This window comes from Somniosus microcephalus, chromosome 17 (genome assembly GCF_052327205.1).
Source record: "Somniosus microcephalus isolate GS21.2 chromosome 17, FLI_Smic_1.0, whole genome shotgun sequence".
Classification (NCBI taxonomy): Eukaryota; Metazoa; Chordata; class Chondrichthyes; order Squaliformes; family Somniosidae; genus Somniosus; species Somniosus microcephalus.
The window spans coordinates 34772167-34795011 of NC_141003.1; the positions used below are offsets into that span (position 1 = coordinate 34772167).

At 42.6% G+C, this 22845-nt stretch overlaps 1 protein-coding gene across 1 annotated transcript in view; it reads left to right on the forward strand.

Annotated features, from left to right (window-relative positions):
- Positions 1 to 19968, forward strand: part of LOC147105630 (mucin-5AC-like) — a 144492-nt gene extending 124524 nt beyond the window's left edge. The window contains exons 73-84 of the mRNA XM_086010930.1: positions 639 to 701; positions 923 to 982; positions 1168 to 1571; positions 4921 to 5092; positions 5200 to 5432; positions 9686 to 9869; positions 10011 to 10221; positions 13343 to 13518; positions 16838 to 16907; positions 17034 to 17140; positions 17947 to 18046; positions 19542 to 19968. Of these exons, the coding sequence (XP_085867056.1) occupies positions 639 to 701; positions 923 to 982; positions 1168 to 1571; positions 4921 to 5092; positions 5200 to 5432; positions 9686 to 9869; positions 10011 to 10221; positions 13343 to 13518; positions 16838 to 16907; positions 17034 to 17140; positions 17947 to 18046; positions 19542 to 19698 (1937 nt within the window). The 3' untranslated portion in view covers positions 19699 to 19968. The remainder of the gene's footprint in view (positions 1 to 638; positions 702 to 922; positions 983 to 1167; positions 1572 to 4920; positions 5093 to 5199; positions 5433 to 9685; positions 9870 to 10010; positions 10222 to 13342; positions 13519 to 16837; positions 16908 to 17033; positions 17141 to 17946; positions 18047 to 19541) is intronic.
- Positions 19969 to 22845: the final 2877 nt, after the last annotated feature.

Consider the following 22845-nt stretch of genomic DNA (forward strand, 5'->3'; position numbering starts at 1 on the left):
GGCAGGTGTGCGATTCTTGACAGATCGGAAATGCCAGTTTTCAGCACATGTGCTTAGCATGCCTGAAACCGGCATTTCCGATGTCCCGACACCTGTAGGCATCGGAAAATACAGGCCATTATCTATTTGAATGAAGCTCGATCAGTGGCTCTGCCTGAGAAGTGCTGTGTCTATGTTTGTGCCACCTATGTCTCTCTTAGTCTCTGCTTATTCATCTATTTTCCCTCAGCTCTATTGGCAATACTCTCTGACTTTTGAATGAAACGTACAATTTGCATTTGATGTTGATATTGGTTGTCTGCATACTTTCAAATTCCAATAGAATTATTATCAGATATTGTTAAAGGATCTTCCCTGACCCATTGTGATTGTTAATATTGTTATATTTCCTTCTTTTATCCAGTACCTTGAAAGAGTTGTGTCACAACACAACCAATTATGCAAAACTTGCCTTGCATCTCTCATGTTTGTTTTCTCTTTTTTACTCAACAAAGGGGGAAATAAAGGGATCTAGTTAGTAGGGTGTAGTTAAAACTTTCCTCATTCTTTGCACTTTATTATCAATAAAATTACTGACTGGTCAAACGGTAAGGATTGAATTTGAAGCACAGTAGTAGTTAATATTGTTCTCTTTTCAGAAGTAAGAACTACAACGTCAGGGACAACAACTACAACTGGGTCTACTGCCAGTCCTACAACAGGTGAGTGATGTCTTCTTTCAAGATACATAAACAAGTTGTTTGACACAATTGTGCATTTTTCAATCTCGGCTTCCAGGCAATGTCCGTCCATTGGTTCAGTCTTGGAGACCCTTCCTTTGGGGTAGAAATGGTTGAAAATTTAAGGATATCTGAATCTGCAGCTAGTACTATCAAATTTTAGTTGCAGTGTTGTGGTTTTGATTGCTTTTTTTGTTCTTCAGAACGAATCACTACAACAGTGACAGCAACTACAACCGGGTTTACTGCCAGCTCCACTACTGGTAAGTGTTTTTAAAAAAAATGTTTACTTCTTACAGTGACCAGATTGACAGGTGTGTTTTTTTTCCCTCCTACTTTCATCTTCGTCCCACCTGTCAGCCTGCTCATCGCACTCAACAGTTAGAAATGATTTTGATAGCTGTCTATTTATATTTTGTATTAAGTATGTCACTATCTTAACTTACAGAAGTGGTTTGCAACGGTGTATGGTCTGACTGGTTTAATGAAAATTCACCATCTATTTACAACAAAGGCGATTCTGAATTACTGGAGCCAATACGTGACAAATTGTGTTCCGTTTTCCCTTCTAAAATAAGCAAAATTCAATGTGAAGCTGTCAAATTTCCACAGCGTCCAATCAGTGAAACAAAGAACAACGTCACTTGTGATATAAAGAACGGACTGATTTGCAGTTACAATGAAGACACTTCTCAGAATGACATAATGTGCTTGGACTATAGAATTAGAGTCTGCTGTGAGTCTGTAACAACTTTAAGCCCGAGCACAGTTACTACAGTCTATTCAACACCGGCAGTCACCTCACCTACAAGTGAACCAGGATGTTATTGTGATATAAACCCACCGAGAAAGGTAAGTTCAAACTTCTTATTGCAAGAGTTCATACACTGTTGACAAGCCAAGATAAATGACATTGGATGGAAGCGATGATTTTTATTTTCAGCTTTAATGATTTTTGATCACTTTGGGGAAAATCTAGGTTTGAGACTCAAGAGGGAGATTTACAAAGCTATTTTAATAGAAGCAGAAGACTTTGTTGAAATAAATAGAAAGAAATTATTATAAGACAAGAAAGGGAAAGAAAGAGGCTATTAAATAGTGAGAGATGAAAACGCTGTTAGAAGGGCGAATTGATATGCAAGAATTAAGACAGGAAAGAGAATAAGGATCAATGTTCCAAAAAAAACCACAAAATTGGAGCGCTGTAAGCATTAATAACTATGGAGGAATATGATATAGTAACTAAAGCAGGAACATGGCTTACATTTGAACAGAACTGGGACCTTAATATTCCTGGATACAACATTTTCGGGAAAAACACGGAGGACAAAAAGTTGGGTGGGGTGCCAATGTTAGCGAAAGACTCTCGCAGCATTTGAACTTAAGGCTGTCCTGGGGGATTGCTGGAAGACAGATTCCGTGTGGACAGAGTTAGAAATAGGAAGGAAATTGGTACAAATCGTGATGTACACTAGAGGACACCATACAGTGGCAATGAGATAGAGGTGGAGATCTGCAAACGATTTACAGCTATATGTAAAAACAACAGGGCATTAACAAGGTAAGGCTTGAGAAATAATTGCTTTGGCGAGGCACCACAGGACTAACAGCACCTGTGAAATCAAACCACAACAGGAGCCACTATTTTTCAAGAGAAAAAGGGAAGGAAATTGGGGGGGACTAAAGTAATGATCCCTGACCTGAAAACCTCAAAACTACACAACCAATCATACACTTTTTTAGTTGCTTTTTAAAGTGGAATAGGTAACTGCCCTTGACATCAAGGCAGCATTTAACCGAGTGTGGCATCAAGGAGCCCTAGTAAAATTGAAGTCAATGAGAATCGGGGGGAAAACTCTCCACTGGCTGGAGTCATACCTAGCACAAAGGAAGATGGTTGTGGTTGTTGGAGGCCAATCAACACAGCCCCAGGACATCGCAGCAGGAGTGCCTCAGGGCAGTGTCCTAGGCCCAACCATCTTCAGCTGTTTCATCAATGTCCTTCCCTCCATCATAAGGCCAGAAGTGGGGATGTTCGCTGATGACTGCACAGTGTTCAGTTCCATTCACAACTCCTCAGAAATTGAACCAGTCTATGTCGCATGCAGCGAGACCTGGACAACATTCAGGCTTGGGCTGATACGTGCCAAGTCACATTTGCTCCACACAAGTGCCAGGCAATGACTATCTCCAACAAGCGAGAGTCCAACCACCTCCCCTTGACATTCAATGGCATTACCATTGCCGAATCCCCCACCATCAACATCCTGGGGGTCATAATTGACCAGAAACTTAACAGGACCAGCCACATAAATACTGTGGCTACAAGAGCAGGTCAGAGGCTGTGTATTCTGCAGCGAGTGTCTCACCTGACTCCCCAAAGTCTTTCCACCACCTACAAGGCACAAGTCAGGAGTGTGGTGCAATACTCTCCACTTGCCTGGATGAGTGCCATTCCAACAACACTCAAGAAGCTCAAAACCATCCAGGACAAAGCAGCCCACTTGATTGGCACCTCATCCAACACCTTAGACATTCACTCCCTGCAGCACCGGCGCACCGTGGCTGCAGTGTGTACCATTTACAAGATGCACTGCAGCAACTTGCCAAGGCTTCTTCGGCAGCATCTCCCAAACCCTCGACCACTACCACCTAGATGGACAAGGGCAGCAGGCGCATGGGAACACCATCACCTGCAAATTCCCCTCCAAGTTACACACTGTCCTGACTTGGAAATATATCGCTGTTCCTTCATTATCTCTGGGTCGAAATCCTGGAACTCCCTCCCTCACAGCGCTCTGGGAGTACCTTCACCACATGGACTGCAGCGGTTCAAGAAGGCAGCTCACCACCACCTTCTCAAGGGCAATTAGGGATGGGCAATAAATGCTGGCCTTGCCAGCGACGCCCACATCCTGGAACGAATAACAAAAAAGGTAAGTTAGCACTGTGCAATGCTAAACTGTGCCCCACTCCGGCTGCACTACTGAGAGAAGGCTGGGGAGTTCACCTACTATATGCTAGCAGCCTAAGACCAGAAGATCAGCTGGGGTCAGGGGTGCACCTTTGCACCCCGAGTTCACTAAAGTGGAAAATTCCTGTTCATTTCTTTACCCGTTTAGCATTGGCTGAGTTTCTAAGAGCCAATAATTTCAACAATATAAGGTAGAGATTTACCATATTCCTGCTTCTAGTACACGTCAGGAAATTGCACATCTCCTGCCCCTGCTTTTCCAACCTTTATGAACAATGGATGGCAAATCACAGGTTGGGACTGCACAATTTATTAGTTTGTGTTCCCATTGTGTGGAAAGGCGAGAGGGGTAGGGGGGCAGCGATGTTGGGGGGTGCAAAGCAGAAAATCTCCCTAATAATTTTCCAAAAGAATCAAAGCCCCCGGTTTTCCTCTCTGGGTGTTGTCTAGTGTGCATTGCAGTGCTCTGCCAGGACCTTTATCTCAGCGCCCCAACGTTCCATTTGGTGTTTCATTATTTATCATCAGCACACTTCAGATGCACCTAGTGGTGGACTATTGGGTGCCAGACTAGACAGAGGAGAAAGTTTGGGTGCTTAAAGGCACCTGCACCATTAAAGGGACAGCCCCATGGGAGAGCCAGAAGGGCTTGTAGCTACTGGGGCTAGATTTTTATCCGGACCCCTTCATATGAACAGTGGTATGTTTTTTAGTTAATGCATGCATGCCAGAAGCAGCGATTTGCAGGTCAGTGGTCTTCATGTTGAAGGTTACAGTCCCGTGAATGATCTGGTGCTGCTGTGTCATGGCAGGGATGGCAGCAGTTCCCCAAGCAGCCGTCTGTTTTAGAGGGAGCTGATAAGAGGGCGGTACTGTAGCGCCAAGCAGTAGATGGAGGAGCAGGGAAAACAAGGATGAGTATGAAGCATGATGGCACAAGTATAGGCAGAACAAAATAATTTATTTCAAGCAGAAAGATTTTTTAAAAATCGTAAACCAAACAGAAGCCACATCAGCTAATTTTGGTTATATATGATCAGTTATGTTCAGGCATTTTAAAAATACTAGTAAACAAAGATAACATAGTATTCAAATAGGCAGCTTTTTACTCTTGCTAATTAAAGTACCAGTAGAGACACGTGGTTTTCATGCTCACAAGTTATGTTTGATAATTAATCCAACTCAAAATTTACTTATGAATGAATTTCTTGTTCATTTTCTTTCTAGTGCAATGAAAGTTGGGAGGTAAACTGCTCCAAACATACTTGTTTGGGAGGAAGTATTTATGCGATAACAGACATCATTTGTCCACCACTGATTAAACCAACATGCGGTCGTGACATCGAGCCTGTGAAAGTCCAAACTAAAAATGGCTGTTGTGAGCAATGGGAATGTGATTGTTAGTATCATTACTCTGTTCAACAATTTAAGTTTAACAGTTATTTGGAAATTTGTAGCATTCTTGCTTTTCTACCATATTGAAATTCTATCTTTGTCTAATTTTAGGTGTATGTGAAATATGGGGAGATCCACATTATCTCACATTTAATGGCATACAATACGACTTCTTTGGGAATTGCACATATACTCTTGTCGAAGAACAAGTTCCAAAATACAATTTCAGAGTTCTAATTGACAATTATTTTTGCTTCTCCGGTATACCTAAATCTTGTCCAAAAGGGCTAGTTATTTTTTACAAAGAAACTGTTGTAACTATTTCAACTGGGGCTAAATATATGGTAAGTACCCTATGGTATTACAAATTATTAGTAATAGATGCTATCAATGAATTTATAGTCCAAACCTAACACACTTAGGAAGCCAACAATGCATTCATTTGTTGCTGCCCTTCCAACTGTTTCTGTAGAAATGGATGAACCAGCAAGCTATCTGGAACAGTGCATTTGTCATCTCGTAGGTAAGGGTGAAAATGGCCCCTTAGAACACCTTGGTAGCTTAATAGGTAAAGATACTGCCCAGTCTATTGCAGTGATACAAACCAGAAGATTATAAATCTGATCCCCTAGTGAGTTGGACTCAGCTGGGATTGTAACGGGGACTACAGAAGGGAAATGGGTAGCCAGTGTCCTGCTCCTGATTGTGTTGCACTCACAGTTAAGTAGCTTGCGAACACTCACTGACAGGATCACAAATTACAATGGCCACTTGGACAAGATATCAGAGGGCTACCGGTGCCTGTGGAACCATACTCTGGCATTATTTAATGCTTTCAGGAGTGGAGAGGAGAGAATTATCCAGTGCTGGAAAAATTACCATCTGATGACTGGAAAGGCTCAGTATCCAGAAATTAATGGTTGTTGACATTTTCACAGCCATAGGCAGAACAGATGGAATCTCTGAGGAATTCCATTAACTCATATATCTTGTATAGTACCTTCCGAGAAAGCCTGAACCAGCATAAACTCGTTTTCTGATAGGTCTAAGTATGACATGTGGGATCAATACATCCATTCCTAAGGGTAAGACCTTCTCCTGTGATCTTATACCTGTTCCTCAAGAAATAATTTTTTTTTGTTTATATGATGCCAAATCACATTGCTCAGAAACACCTCCAAGCACTTTTCTTAGTCATTTACTTTGAAGTGCAGTAGCTGCTGTTATGTAGGCAAACATGGCAGCTGTTTTATACATAGCAAGATTCTACCAACGACCAGAAGAGGAATGGCCAGTTAATTTACTATTGGATAAGGGAGGTATGCTGGACAGAACACAGGAGAGCTCACTGCTCTTCTTTGAATAGCGTCATGGGATGTTTAATATCCGCCTGAACCATTGGAACAGGTAGATGGAGCCTTAGTTCAAAACCTCATCCAAAGGAATGCAACTCTGACAATGCAACATTCACTCAGCACTACACTGATGTGTTCAGCTCAGATCGAATGACCGACAAATGATGAACAAACTTGTATTTATACAGTGCCTTTCATGACCTCAGGACATCCCAAAGCGCTTTATAGCCAAATGAAGTACTTTTGAAGTGTAGTTCACTGTTTTAATGTAGATTATATACTCAAATCACTCATGACACAAATTCCATGCTTCCTCTTGTTAAAGAACACTCTTTAAATCGCTTATCATTATTAAAACCTGGAGTAATGTGGATTAGCATTGGTATCATATCCTATTTTGAAATTTGAAATATACAACATGCGACATGGTTTCAGTTAATTTGATAAATCCTCCATGTTTTTAGTCCACTGGCATGAAGTGATTTCCACAATATTAAATCTATCACTGACTAAGCAAGTTGGAGTCAATGTTGTCCAAAATAGCCTTAACTTCTGGGCTCCCTTTAGGAGTCTGGGCATATTAAAAAGAGTACTATCATAATAGGGAACCAAGGATCTAGTGAGAAGGAGGAATTAAAGGAAATCAGTATTAGTAAAAAAATAGTGCTGGAGAAATTAATGGGACTGAAAGCTGATAAATTTCAGGACCTGATAATCTGCATCCCAGAGAACTAAAAGAGGTAGCCATGGAAATAGTGGATGCATTGGTAGTCATCTTCCAAAATTCTATAGATTATGGAACAGTTCCTGCAGATTGGAGGGTGGCAAATGTATAAGCTATTTAAAAAAGGAGGGAGAGAGAGAAAACGGGGAACTACAGACCGGTTAGCCTAACATCAGTAGTAGGGAAAATGCTAGAGTCTATTATAAAAGATATGATAACAGGACACTTCGAAAATATCAACGGGATTAGACAAAGTCAACATGGATTTATGAAAGGGAAATCGTTTTTGACAAACCTACTGGAGTTTTTTGAGGATGTAACTGGTAGAATAGATCAGAGAGAACCAGTGGATGTGGTGTATTTGGATTTTCAGAAGGCCTTTGATAAAGTCCCACATAAGAGGTTAGTGTGCAAAATTAAAGCACATGGGATTGGGGGTAATATACTGGCATGGATTGAAAATTGATTAACACAGGAAACAGAGAGTAGGAATAAATGGGTCTTTTTCGGGGTGGCAGACGGTGACTAGTGGGGTACCGCAGGGATCAGTGCTTGGGCCCCAGCTATTCACAATATATATCAATGATTTGAATGAGGGAACCAAATGTAATATTTCCAAGTTTGACGACGCGAAACTAGGTGGGATTGTGAGTTGTGAGGAGGATGCAAAGAGGCTTCAAGGCGACTTAGACAAGTTGAGTGAGTGGACAAATACATGGCAGATGCAGTATGACGTGGATAAATGTGAAGTTATCCACTTCGGTAGGAAAACCAGAACGGTAGAGTATTATTTAAATAGTGATAGATTGAGAAATGCTGATGTACAAAGGGACCTGGGTGTCCTTGTACACCAGTCACTGAAAGCAAACATGAAAGTGCAGCAAGCAGTTAGGAAGGCAAATGGTATGTTGGCCTTCATTGCAAGAGGATTTGAGTACAGGAGCAAGGATGTCTTACTACAGTTGTACAGGGCCTTGGTGAGACCACACCTGGAGTACTGTGTGCAGTTTTGGTCTCCTTACCTAAGAAAGGATATACTTGCCATAGAGGGAGTGCAGCGAAGGTTCACCAGACTGATTCTTGGGATGGCCGGACTGTCGTATGAGGAGAGTTTGGGTCGACTAGGCCTGTATTCGCTAGAGTTTAGAAGAATGAGAGGGGATCTCATTGAAACATATACAATTCTGATAGGGCTAGACAGACTGGATGCAGGGAGGATGTTTCCCTTGGCTGGGGGGACTAGAACGAGGGGTCACTGTCTCAGGATACGGGGTAGGACATTTAGGACTGAGATGAGGAGAAATTTCTTCACTCAGAGGGTGGTGAATCTGTGGAATTCTCTACCACAGAAGGCTGTGGAGGCCAAGTCACTGAATATATTTAAGAAGGAGATAGATAGATTTCTAGACACAAAAGGCATCAAGGGGTATGGGGAGAGAGCGGGAATATGGTATTGAGCTAGAGGATCAGCCATGATCATATTGCATGGCGGAGCAGGCTCAAAGGGCCGAACGGCCTACTCCTGCTCCTATTTTTCTATGTTTCTATAATGTTAAACCAACTGACCAATATAGCAAAGCACTAAAACAGTACAACAAATTACAAATAAGCATAAAGAGTGTTAAACATAGCAACAGCACCCTGTCATTACCCATCTGCTGAGTCTCTTTCACTTTATTTGGCTCATAAGCTCCAGTTAATGTAATTGTCCTGAAACATTATGGGCTAAAAATTCAGTTTGGGGCGCCCAGCTCGCCTGGGCGCCGGAATTACCGCTGCGCGCGGAGCCACTTGCGCCATCGGGATATTCAGTTTCAGCGCCCCAAGTGGAAGCCGGCCGCTAAACGAGGCTTCCTGCGCCCCGCTTGGGGCGCTGAAACTGAATATCGGCGCGCTAAGGGCCGCAGCGCCACATGCTGCGGCATGGCAGGCTGCGGTACTGCAGGCCTTCCTCCCACTGTTAAAGGGGAGGTGCCTGCAACAGCGCGATCCCCGCTCGCGAGTGCCGGCAAATGAGCCCGGCACCAAGGAGAAGTGCAGGGCTCTCGGGAAACAGCCGGCAATGCCGCGGGGGGGGGGGGGGGTGTAGGAGGCTGCGGACGGAGATGCGGGCAGGCGGCCGCCGAAAAAGCGGCCGGCCGCACCTCCACCTTAACTCGCCCCACTACCGCCACAGGTAGGCCCCTGTGTACCGGTCGCTATTTGCGGCTGGCGCGGAAGAGGCGGGCGTGACCTAATATGGCGCTCGGGGCGGTAGCGGGGCGCTGCGCACACCGATGACGTCATCGGTGGCGGCACAGCGCTACAGGCTAACGCCGCCATTAGCGCCCCGCTAAATATCGCAGTGGTTGTGGCCAGAGGCGCTAAAGCCTCTGAGTGGCCTCTTTGGGCGCAAACTGGTGGCGCAAGCAACTGAATTTCTAGGCCTAGATGTACTGCATTAATCAGATAGGTTGATATCATTTTCTTTCTTGTAGCTTGGAGATTTTTCTTAAAGTTCTATTTTATTCTTTCACAGTTAACTGTCAATCGAAACGATGTGAGTCTTCCCTATAGTTCAAATGGATTTAAGATTACTAAACAGGGCAGTAGGACATATATTTCTATTCCTGAAATTCGAACAAGCATTACTGCTTTTCTTAATGATTTTGCGATCAGAGTGCCAGAAAACTACTTCTTTAATAACACCCAAGGACAATGTGGTATGTGATATACATTACATAATAATATCATACGACTTTAAATCATGTCAAATGACTTGCATTTTATTCTATTGATAATTTTGCTGGTAATGTGAACTTTGTTTGGGACATAACATACTGCATCATTTTTGCTTATCTTAGGATCCTGCTCACACTCCCCAGCCCAATGCACAAGAAAGAATGGGACAGTCGAGCCTTCTGACTGTTGTCACCAAACTGCATATGATTGGAGAGTTCATGATCTCACTAAACCTTATTGTCAATCAACTCCTATTAATGTGCCTTGTACTCCAGTTACTCCTCCGCCAACATGCAAAACTGAGAAAACAATCTGTGATATCATTGAAGAAAAGTAAGTGAACTCATTCTTCCAATTTAATTTTTTCAAAATTAGTATCTGAAAGCCAATTTACAAATATATTAAATTACATAGCATTATATCGAGTCTGCAGCATGGAAACAGGCCATTCGGCCCAACTAGTCTATGCCGATATTTATGCTCCACACGAGTCCCCTCCCACGCCTCCACATCTAACCCTATCAGCATAGCCTTCTATTCCTTTCTCCCTCATATGATTATCTGGCTACCTCTGAATTCCCCTTAAATCAATTACGCTATTTAAATGATATCCACAGGGGTTTTGCAATTTGAATTCTTTCTGCATTTTGACTTCATCTTTATAAACACTGCTGGTGCAGTTGACTCCCAACAAATAACATCTATAATCCTACCGTAAAATGAAATTATTCTTCAAACAGTGAATAAACTTAGTGATCCATAAATATGCGTAGCAATTTTACACAGGACCTATCAAAAGAAATGTAGGACAAGGATCAGTGAAGGACTGCAACTGATTAAAGTGGTCAGTGTTCCTCCTTGTCAGTTATCAAAATCTCAGCAGTTAGAAAGACAATGCCCTGAATTTGCGGTCGGAGGCTTCCCGCGGGGAAATGCCTCCAATCCGCAAATAAAATACCCGCGTACTTGGTGGTCTTGGAGGTACGGAGACTCGCGGTCCTGGGCCTTTCTGGATACCCACAAAAAATACATCTACACATCAAATTAATGTTTTTTAATTACATATTTAAAATTAATTAAAATGCCATTTAATTAAATATTTTAAACAAAAATTAAATTTTTTGAAAAATAAATTTAAATGTTTTAAAGAAGCTAAAAATAACCTTACCTTATTGCACAGGTTTTTGTAATGTTTAAATGATTGAAAAAAAGGTATTTTAAAGTTTTTTTACAGAACTCTTACACTGGTAAAAGGAGGCCTTACGTCTGCTTTTACCAGGCGTAAGAATTACACGGGCATTCGCTGGGCAGAAGTTGGGCAAATAGCCCAACTCGCCGCCCGCGGAGGCCCTTTTCCCGGGGATGTGGATGATCTGGGGCCGCAAATTACGAGCCATTAAAGTTCTCGCTTTAAATGCCTGCCATTGTAAAGGTAATAGGTGCAAAGTTGTCTTGTGCTCAGTGTATCTCTTAGTGAAACATGCCTACATAGTAAAGTCTTGCATTGGGACACCTATGGGAGCTTGGAATTAAGAGGCTGAGAATAGAAATAGTCCTCACTTCAGCAGCAAATTTATTCTTAGGGTGGAATTATAGATGAAAGGTTGGTGTACACATTTGGCCTGCAGTTAACAAAAAAACTGTTTTTGGACAGATTCGGTGAGATATATTTAATCAGTGCTTAATTCTCAAATATTTAGGTTTCAGACTATTACATTATAGAACCATAGAATCTTACAGCACAGAAGGAAGCCATTCGGCCCATCATGCCTGTGCTGGCTCTTTGAAAGAGCTGTCCAATTGGTCCAACTATCCCGCTCTTTCCCAATAGCCCTGCTAATGTTCCCTTTTCAAGTATATGTCTAATTCCCTTTTGAAAGTTACTATTGAATCTGCTTCCACCATCCTTTCAGGCATTCCAAATCATAACAACTCACTGCGTAAAAACCATTCTCCTCATCTCCCCCCAGGTTCTTTTGCCAGTTACCTTAAATCTGTGTCTCCTGGTCACCAACCCTCCCGTCAGTGTAAACAGTTTATCCCTCTCCCTATCAAAACCTCTCATAATTTTGAACACCTCTATTAAATTCCCCCTTAACCTTCTCTGCTCTAAGGGAGAACAATCCCAGTTTCCCTAGTTTCTCCACATAACTGAAAGTTCCTCTTCCCTGGTGCCATTCTAGTAAAACTCCTCTGTATCCTTTCCAGAGCCTTGACTTCTTTACTCAAGTGTGTTTTAAACTATTAATTAATTAATAAGTTAACATTAATGTCAGTTTACGTAAATCCCTCCTCCTTTCAAAACTCGTACAGATTTAAGCATTTCCCTTGAAAATACTTGGGGGGTAAAATTCGGTTGCTTTGCGCCCGGGCGCGATGATGTTTGTGATGCTCGCGAAATTGACCAGACATTTTGCAGCAGCACTAAACACTACCGCCATGATCTCCTGCGCCCGCAGATCATGACGTCATTCAAGCATGCAATGCCCCGGACCGGATATTGAGTGGCGCCCCCTGTCTTCCGCCTGCCGCTAGCAACGACAGGTAGAGGGGAATGTTTTGCAGTCGGGAAGGGACTGGGGGAGCGCTATTTAAAGGTGGCCGCTTCCTGCCTTTTTTTTGTCTGCGACGTTTTTGCACCACGCATTCAGAAAGAGAGAGAGAGACTTCTGGAGAGCTTCAACGCTGTGTGAAGGAGTTTTGGGTACTGAGCAACACTTTGCAGATTCATTTAGATTTGACCTTCCTTGCATCGATTTAATAGAGACTATGGGGGCTACACTCTGAGCTTTTTCCCTGGGCCTCTCCATTGTTCTTTCAGCAGAATTGATGTACAGGTCTCTCCAGGCCAAGATTCAAGGCTGCAATGAGCAGGGTGTGGATGGAGAGCAAGATCGACCCTCCCCTTTAAGAACTGGCCGGCGCCAGTGTGTCTGTGTTCCATTGCTGACTGACATCGCATGAGCTTCGCCAGCGCTCTGATGTAGCGCCTCGCTCCTCGGTGTTCGTGCCTTAAGAGAGGTGTGTAGCACCTGATTTAGCGCTCAAATCACCTCCGGGGCGATAGTATCAAGTTTGCAGTTGGAGGCGATAATTAGCGCCAGGCGCTAAACTTTACACCCGGCCGATAATTGCGCCCCAAATGGGGCGATACTGAATTTCTCCCCCTTGTAGTCTTAAAAAGGTTACCAACATTGATGTGTAATTGCATTTAGAATCATTGAAATTGGACACCTGTTATATTTATGTGACCAATAAATGGCAGTTTACATCTGGGCAAAGCAGGGAAAAAAATGCCTTTTCAATTAAATAGTGACAGGTTGCAACAAGCGAAGCACCAGAAACCTAAAAATTTAAATAGGCCAACTGTTCTCACATGAACGAAACATATAGGAATTAATAGAAAATGGTCCATTCACAATTTTTAAGCACGCTTCTCTTTCCTACTATTCAGGCCATTTGATCAATGCAGAAAGAAGATCAACCTTGACAAGTACATCAAGAGTTGTCACTTTGACCATTGCCAGCTAAATTCAGCCGTTGACTGTACTAGCCTGGAAGCTGCTGCTACGGCTTGTGCAAATATAGGCATATGTGTCAATTGGAGGGCTTTCACAAATGGACTGTGCAGTAAGTATTAACAATATATATTAATGATCTAGACGAGGGAACTAGATGTAATATCTCCAAGTTTGCAGACGACACAAAGCTGGGTGGGCGTGTGTGCTGTGAGGAGGATGCCGAGAAACTCCAGTATGATTTGGACAGGTTGGGTGATTGGGCAGAAGCATGGCAGATGCAATATAACGTGGATAAATGCGAGGTTATCCACTTTGATGGCAAAAACAGGAAGGCAGATTATTATCTGAAAGGCAATACATTGGGAGAAGGGGAAGTGCAATGAGACCTGGGTGTCCTTGTTTACCAGTCGCTGAAGGTAAGTATGCAGGTGCAGTAGGCGGTTAAGAAGGCAAATGGTATGTTGGCCTTCGTAGCGAGAGGGTTCGAGTACAGGAACAAGGATGTCTTGCTGCAGTTGTACAGGGCCTTGGTGAGACCACACCTTGAGTATTGTGTGCAGTTTTGGTCGCCTTATCTGAGGAAGGATGTTCTTGCCATGGAGCGAGTGCAGCGAAGATTCACCAGGCTGATACCTGGGATGGCAGGAATGACGTATGAGGAGAGATTGGGTCAATTGGGCTTATACTCGCTGGAGTTTAGAAGAATGAGAGGGGATCTCATTGAAACTTATAAAATTCTAACAGGACTAGACAGACTAGATGCAGGAAGGATGTTCCCGATGACGGGGGAGTCCAGAACCAGGGGTCGCAGTCTAAGGATAAGGGGTAAGCCATTTAGGACAGAGATGAGGAGGAATTTCTTCACCCAGAGAGTGGTGAACCTGTGGAATTCTCTACCACAGAAGGCAGTAGAGGCCAATTCATTAATATATTCAAGAAGGAGTTAGATATATTTCTTAAGGCTAAAGGGATCAAGGGATACGGAGAGAAGGCAGGGACAGGGTACTGAATTTGGATGACCAGCCATGATCTCATTGAATGGCGGAGCAGGCTCGAGGGGCCGAATGGCCTACTCCTGCTCCTATCTTCTATGTTTCTATGTTTATATTACAAATCTGGAAAATGACTAAATATGAGGAGAGATTGAGTGGACTAGGCCTATATTCTCTGGAGGTTAGAAGAATGAGAGGTGATCTCATTGAAACATACAAAATTCTTACAGGGCTTGACAGGGTAGATGCAGGGAGAATGTTTCCCCTGGCTGGAGAGTATAGAACCAGGGGTCACAGTCTCAGAATGAAAGGTCGGCCATATAGGACTGAGATGAGGAGAAATTTCTTCACTCAGAGGGTGGTGAATCTTTGGAATTCTCTACCCCAGAGGGCTGTGGAGGCTCAGTTGTTGAGTATATTCAAGACAGAGATTGATGTATTTTTGAATATTAAGGGAATCAAGGGATATGGGGATAGTTCAGGAAAGTGGAGATGAGGTAAAAGATCAGCCATGATCTTATTGAATGGCGGAGCAGGCTCGAAGGGCCAAATGGCCTACTCCTGCTCCTATTTCTATTGTTCTTATGTACCTATTCTAAAAATAACAAAGAAGTACTTGTAAGTACAGGAGAATTATTTTGTGCGCAAAGGACAACTGCAGACAAAAGCCTGCTCTGAACCAGATCCCTATAAAATAGAAATGTTAGTGTGTATGTTAGCAACCTACAGGCCACAAATCTCCTTGCAAGTTCTGCCAGATTCCCACCATAATGCCAATGGGAGATGGGCAGAACGCATTGGAAATTGGCAGGTAACCAGGTGAGATAGCAGTCTCCAGTTGAGTGTCACAAGGGGAATCCCCCAAAGAATGGAATTTAAAAAAATGCTAGATTAGTGGAGGATGAGGATAAAGTACCAGAGATACGAGAAAAACTAAAACATAAATTAAGGGGAGGAACTTACTAGATTTAATATAAGTTAAAAAATGGCAATGGAGAAAATAATGAGAGAAACAAATCTCCAGGACCCGATGGTTTCCACCCCAGAGCATTAAAAGAAATAGCTGAGGAAATTGTAGCTGTTTTACTCATGATTTTCTAAAACTCTCGTGATTCAGGAATTGTCCCTTTTGGATTCAAAAATTGCCAATGTCACTCCATTATTGAAGGAGGGTAGGAATGATAAACTAGGATATTATAGGCCTATTAGTCTAATGTCTGTTGTGGGGAAGTTACTGGAATCTGTGTTCAGGTGAAGGCATGGGCATTCGTCACACCTCCATAATGGGCAGCTGCCAGATTTCCTGCCTCCATGGGCAGTTGGGCACTGGAGATATGTCCATACTGTCCTGTATGCCCCCCACCCACCCCGTCCCATGCAAATTCGGTGCCCTTCCACTGACCCTGCAAGCTCCAGCTTTTCAGCATTCCTGGTTAACACCTCTTAATGGATACAACTCCATTTTAATGAGCAGTGAGTAGAAAACTGAGGATAAAATCCCAGTTAACTGATGTTCCCATAACTAGAGTGTGCATTAGGTGGCCCATACTGCATACAGGTATAACCCCACTTGCACTCTACGCTTACAATTCTACTGCAATGCAGCTTGTTTACAGTACACTGCAATTATAACATAATTTCCTATGTTCACATGAAGTATGAACAACAAAGGACACAGCTCCATACCAGTAACTATAGTTTGTGATGTCAAATGACATCTTTAATAGTGAATGAGTTAAAATAGAACAATATGCTATGATAAAACACCTGTATCATTGCACATTCGTTTCTGACCTTAGCCCTTGTGATAATATACTAGAGACCTTAGTGCTGGTGATAATATACTAGAGACCTTAGTCCTTGTGATAATATACTAGAGACCTTAGTGCTGGTAATAATATACTAGAGACCTTAGTCCTTGTGATAACATACTAGAAAACCTATTTATCTCCCAACCCAAATGTCAAAAATTTAAAGTCCCTGGTGTCTATAAGTGGCCAACATTTCTATAGATGACAGGAAACAAAGAACATGGTGGCAAAATTGAAGGCTTCTGATTGATGCTGAACTAATGCTCCAGGCTTGGTAGACTAATAGTTTCTTCATTATAGATGCTTAGTGCATGTATGGCTGCCTTTCTATCACCTGCTTCCTGGTCTACATTAACAAGTGCAGTCACCTGTATCATTGCGGGTTTGTAAGTTTACCTGGGATTTGTATACCATTCTGCAAGAAATCGAAAGGAAATTTTTAAAGCACACCATTTCATAGAAACAAAAGAGGGAGCTTACCTATGACTACATAATTCTATTGCACATACAATATATAACAAATTGTGATTCTTTTAGCTGTTGGTTGAATGCTTTATACGATGGCTTTTAATGCATTTGTTTATGTTATTAAATTCTATACCTAATACTATTTTTAAAATTCAAGGTTTTCCCTGTCGTCAAGATTTTGTTTATAAGCCATGCCAGGAAAGGGAAGATGACCTTTGTGTGAACCAGTGAGTATATTCTCAAGTGTTCATAGACCAATTATGTGTTTCAACAATTCTTTTTAAAGTTGGAGCTTAAAAAAATATTTTTAATGTTACTGATAATCTTATAAAAAATGTCTTTTCGATTTTTAGCATGGTGGTACCTGGGTTAGCATTAATCCCCGGTACAGAAGGATGCTTTTGTCCAGATGGAAGGATGCTGGCAGGAAACACCACCAAATGTGTCGCCTCATGTGACAGTAAGTCAGTTTATCTTCAATTGGGATGGTATCATTTATTAATAATGTCTTAATAAGTGTCTTTCACTACAACAACAACAACTTGCATTTATATAGCGCCGAGGCTAGGGAAACCCAGCCAGCCAGAGTTAAATTTAAAATGGTGCTTCCAAATGAGGCACGGAGCCTGATTGTAATATTTAAAGTGCCAACCCGCCTCCTGGGAGCAGGGTGGCTGCCCATCCCGTCCCGCCTCTGTTAAAACCTGAAGTGGGCAGGTTGGAGGTGGGTTGGGGATGGGACTCATATTTTTAACACTTTAATCTCCCACCCGACCCCAATCCACCCGTTTTTTGGGGTTAAAATTCCCCCCAATGTCTCTCCAGCAATTATGTTTAATTTATGTCACACACCATCTCCTTTTCAACTGAGAGAGTGTGCAGGTACACCTCTCTGATTTTCTCACCTCTCATCCCACCCAAGTGGCAGCCCTGGGATTAAAAACAAGTCACATGGTGTGTTGGCTAATAATAATTCCCCTAACGGTGGAATTATGTTAAATATTTCATCATTTTCTCTCCGAAAGTGGTGTTGATCACCATGATTTATCCAGCCAGACCAGCAGGGTATTTAGTGATGTAGATCTCTTTAGAACTGCAATATAGCTGGCTGGTGGAATAAATAATTCTAGCACAAAGAGCAGATGTATGCCAACTTTGTATCCTCCACAAATAGAAATCTTATCTCCTGCTCAACTCCTTGTCAATAAAGTTATTTTGATCGCTATTATTTTGTGAATGAGTTGCTAACTTTTTTTTCCTTTGCAGAATGCAAGCCCAGAGCATTTACTGAAAGAATTGTCAGGGACAATTGTGAAGCAAATGTTGAAGTAAAACAATGTGAGGGGCAATGCTTTTCAATCACTAAGTAAGTAGATTTTTTTAATTACTTGTACTTAGCTTGAATAGCACAATACCTTGTATAATGCAATGCAAAAAGGTCTCTGATATCCTTTCAAACTACATGTATTCACAGCACAGAAACAGGCCATTCGGCCCAACAGGCCTGTGCTGGTGTTTATGCTCCACACAAGCTTCCTTCCACCTTACTTCATCTCACCCTATCACCATATCCTTCTATTCCTTTCTCCCTCATGTACCAACCTAGCTTCCTCTTAAATGCATCTATACTATTCATCTCAACTACTCCATATGGTAGTAAGTTGCACATTCTAACCACTCTCTAGGTAAAGAGTAAAACTGGTCACACATTTGCCTTTCTGGTGCTTCTACTCACATCCTATGTATGCACGGCTGGATGTTCACTGATTCATTCACTTTTTTTTGTTCACTGTGCCTGAATTGGTTTTATATTTGTACACTTTTGCCACCAGTTATTTCTCAGCACAGACCCTTAGCACTCATACAGCCAGCCACAGTAGCAGCATTCCACCATTTAGTCAGGCTTGATATTTCCATCTGTACTATATTCCCGTGTCTCTACAGGTCCTATTGAAAGTGTACTGGCCGTGCTACACGTGCTCCTATCTAGTTATCCAGCAAGTTAAACACTTATTCAAAATAATTCTTCGTGAAGCCGTTTGCTGTTTGAAGCCTTTACTTGAACAATTTTTGTGAAACTGTAAACAAAGATAAAGTATGTTTTGTACATAAACTGAGTACTATACATTCGATATTACATAAGATATAAACATATTTACAACAGTAGAATAGACTAATTGTATAACTAACTAACATTTGGACTCACTTCTGTAACTATCAAATATTAACCTTTTATAAACATATTATTGTCAAAATACTACTCTGACAACGTTGCTATTATGCTAACAAACAAAGATACTCACAGATATTGCACTTGGCCTAACATATGAAATCAGATTACATTGGATTGTGAATCCCTTATGGAATCCTCCATTACTGCCAGGTTCTTCCTAGAATTCTATTTCCTGGGGTTCTACTTCCTGGGTTACACAGGAAGAAAGGTACAAAGGTCAAATGACCTCTCACAGGAAGAAAGGAACAAAGGTCAAATGACCTCTCACAGGAAGAAAGGAACAAAGGTCAAATGACCTCTCACAGGAAGAAAGGAACAAAGGTCAAATGACCTCACACAGGAAGAAAGGAACAAAGGTCAAATGACCTCTGTTTCATACAAACACACTGCTAACACAATAACCACCACCAGAGGGTGCTACTGCATGTAAAAATGTCCAGAATGTCACTGCAATACGATAGCTACCACCAGAGGGTGCTATCTGCATGTAAAATGTCCATAATGTCCACATAATGTCCAGAACAGAAAGCTTTCCTGTCATTAAAGGCATTGTTAATAATTTAATGTGATTATTCTCACTTGTATTTATTGGGAAGACTTGTTATACAATATAATTATTTTTTTCCAGATTTAACTTTGATATAAACACCATGAAACATAATTGTCAGTGCTGTCGTGAAAGGGAGACGGAAGAAAAGTCAGTGAAACTACAGTGTAAAAATGGAACTGCTAAGGCTTACAAGTACATCGACATCAAGTCCTGCACGTGCAAAAATTGTGAATAAAGGAATGAACAGCTGTTACCCAGCTAAATCTTATGAACTAAAGATCATGATTTAGCAGCTTACCTGGAAAGCTTTCTTAGTCTAGATTTAACATTTAATTGCTCTGTGAAATATTACCCAAAGGCAAGCTGAAAACCTCATTCGGCGTAAGCGCTCTTTTCAGTAATAGTTGGCAGCATCTTTACAGTGCAGCATTGCTACTGTATGAAATCTGTCAGCACTTGTACCATTAAAAAAAGTCAATCATTAAACTTACTTGCAAATAATCAATCTTTTATTCTGAGTTATAATTTATTTTGTCGCAAAATCAAACATGTAAAGATAATTCACAATTAAAGTAGGCAACAGGTATGTGGGCACGTTGCATGAAACCGTGGGAAGTTTCTGTTTACTAAGACTGATTTTCCAGTCCAGGCTCGCCCAGTTACCCTCAATGACACAGTTGCTGCCAAGCCGAATTTCTACCTTTACATTTGCTCCAATATCTTCTACTTCAACGTCCCCTTCTACTTCAGTGCCCATACAGTCATCTCTGGTGTTCCTTAGAGCAGGCGTGATTAAAAATCTGCAGCCTCAAGAAGGAGTTAGATATATTTCTTAAGGCTAAAGGGATTAAGGGATATGGGGAGAAAGCAGGGACAGGGTACGGAATTTGGATGATCAGCCATGATCTCATTAAATGGCAGAGCAGGCTCGAGGGGCTGAATGGCCTACTCCTGCTCCTATCTTCTATGTTTCTATGTTACGTGCCATCCTCCAGCCCTGGCAATAGATCCTTGAAGGCCGAGCAATTCCGTTCTATTTGCTCTACTATTGTTGATTAGTTGGTTTGTCTTGTTTGAATTTTGTGGGCCTGGAGTTTTGGAAAGAAGTCTTCTTAGCACTGTTATCTCCCTGGTGGGTAAAACCTAAATCAGTATCAACAACTCAATGGCAACATGGACCTAAACTTTGAGGTTCAATTTTTCCAATGCTCTGCTTGCAGTCTTCACCCTCCATAAACTACAATTCACTCAGATAAGCCACACTAAGTCCGACACTCCCATCACTCCTCTTCTTCCTAAGTCCCACTGGTTTTCTATGCCCCAGCTAATTTATTTCAGGATCTTTATCCTCACCTTTAGATCTTTCCAGAGCCTCGCCCAACCCTACCTCTGTGATCTCCTCCAGCTGTATGTCCCAAATGCATCCTCCATACTTCAGACACTGGTTTACTGCTCACTGCCTACCATCAGTGTCTGCTCTTTCAGCTGCATTATACCGGTCCTCAGAACTCCCTTCCTAAACACTTTTGTCTTACCACTCCTCACCCTTCTTTCAAAAGCTTCCTAAAAGCTTTCTATTTGACCATTTTTCACCACCTTCCAGAACTGAAGAAGACCACCATCTCCTCCAACTATGGCAGGGGACCAGGTGGTTCCAACCTTTTAATCCCCTCCTCTCTCTAGGTGCTGGCTCAAATTCCAGCACCTCCATGACATATGGCTACTATCCTGACCTCCAAGCATACTTCCCCATCTTTTTAATGGAATGAGCAACAGAAAGTGGGAAAGGGTGTAAGGTTTCGCAAGAATTTTGAACATTTCTACAGCCCTGAAGATTATTTTTTTGATTAAAGAAAACCTGGGTGGAATATACCTTAAAAACCCAGGGTATCAAAATGGCTGTCAGACCTCGTGGCAGAAGACAAAAGACAGTCTGCCTGTATCTCTTCAAGCACGGGCTGACAAAAGGACTTGAAATCACCAGCCTGTGTGAATGCATGAAGTACTTAAAACTGTCAGTCAACTGCAGTTTAGGAAATTTCACCCACAGGACAATGGATGTTTGTTTACAGAACTCTCTACAATGTTGACACAAAGGCTTATGTACTTAAAGCTGTCAATCAATTGTAGTTGGACTGACCACAGGACAATGGGTTTGTTTACAAACCATTTGAGAGTTCGAAACTGCACGGGGCTCTGGAGCAGCTCAGATACTTCTGACTGGCCAGAGACAGTAACCCCAGTATACCCCCCCATCCCCTTAATTTCTACAAAATGGCAACCGCGGCAGGACCGTCGGCAATGGTATGCGATGTAGCAGATGGTGGTTTGGGTCTGGAGAGAGCAGCAGTTATTGGGTTTCTTTTTATCCCACTGATCTGTTTGTGGTTAGGTTCCCACAGGCTTAGGGAAGTTAGAGCAGAGAGTTGGGATAAGGAAAGGGAGATTGAAGAATACCAGGCCAAGACAGAGCAGCTGGTGGTCCAGTTTAGTGAGGGCAAAAGCCACACGAGGCACGAGTCAGAGTACCTGACGTGCCCAGTTGCAGAGGCCAAGAGCAATGAGATGAGGGTGCGGGAGGAGAACGCCTGCCTCATACAAGAAGTAAAAGAGCAGGAGGTAAAGGCAGCATATAAGCTGGCCTGCGAGCAAGGGTTTGAGGAAGCAGATCATGGTCCCTGTAGGGAAGAGATAGGAAGCTTGAATATGGCTTTAAAGAGGGCAAAGGGGATGATATGTCTGATCAGCCCGAAGGCAGGTCAGTCAGATTTTGCCGGCAACCCAAATAAAACCGTCCCACAGGCAACACCCAGGAAAAGGTTGGTCAGGGAATCAGAGGTCCCATGACCGCCACCCACAGCTCTGAGCTTTCAGGAGCTCTGGCAGCAATGGGGGGTGGAGGATGAGGTGTTAGAGGAAGCACAGCAGGCCCCACTAGATAGACCAGGACCAGTGTACCCCCTCCGACAACAGAGGTACGGTCTGCCCGTTGATGAAGATGACGCAGGGGCCATCCAGAATCAGTTTGTGGTGCTGTATGGCACCCACCAGCTCAGGGACATGGTTAACCACATCCCCAAGCTCACTAAAAAGGGAGACCCCTCACTGCACTTCAGGGAGATAGAGCAGACAGCTTGTGTTAATGGCTGCGATGATGCAGAGCAAGCAAAAATGCTGTTGTTTTCCCTGGCAGGTGATCTCCTCCAGGCCCTATCTGGTGAGTGCAAAAGGGGGCAGAGGGATTATGAGGGTCTGAAGAATGAGATATTGGAGGCCATGGGACTCAATGATGGTAGTCCGTTCGCCCGGGTAGAAAGAACGGTGCAGCTCCCAGGGGAGTCCCCGCAGGCATTCGCAGACAGGCTGTGGCCAGTCTACCGGA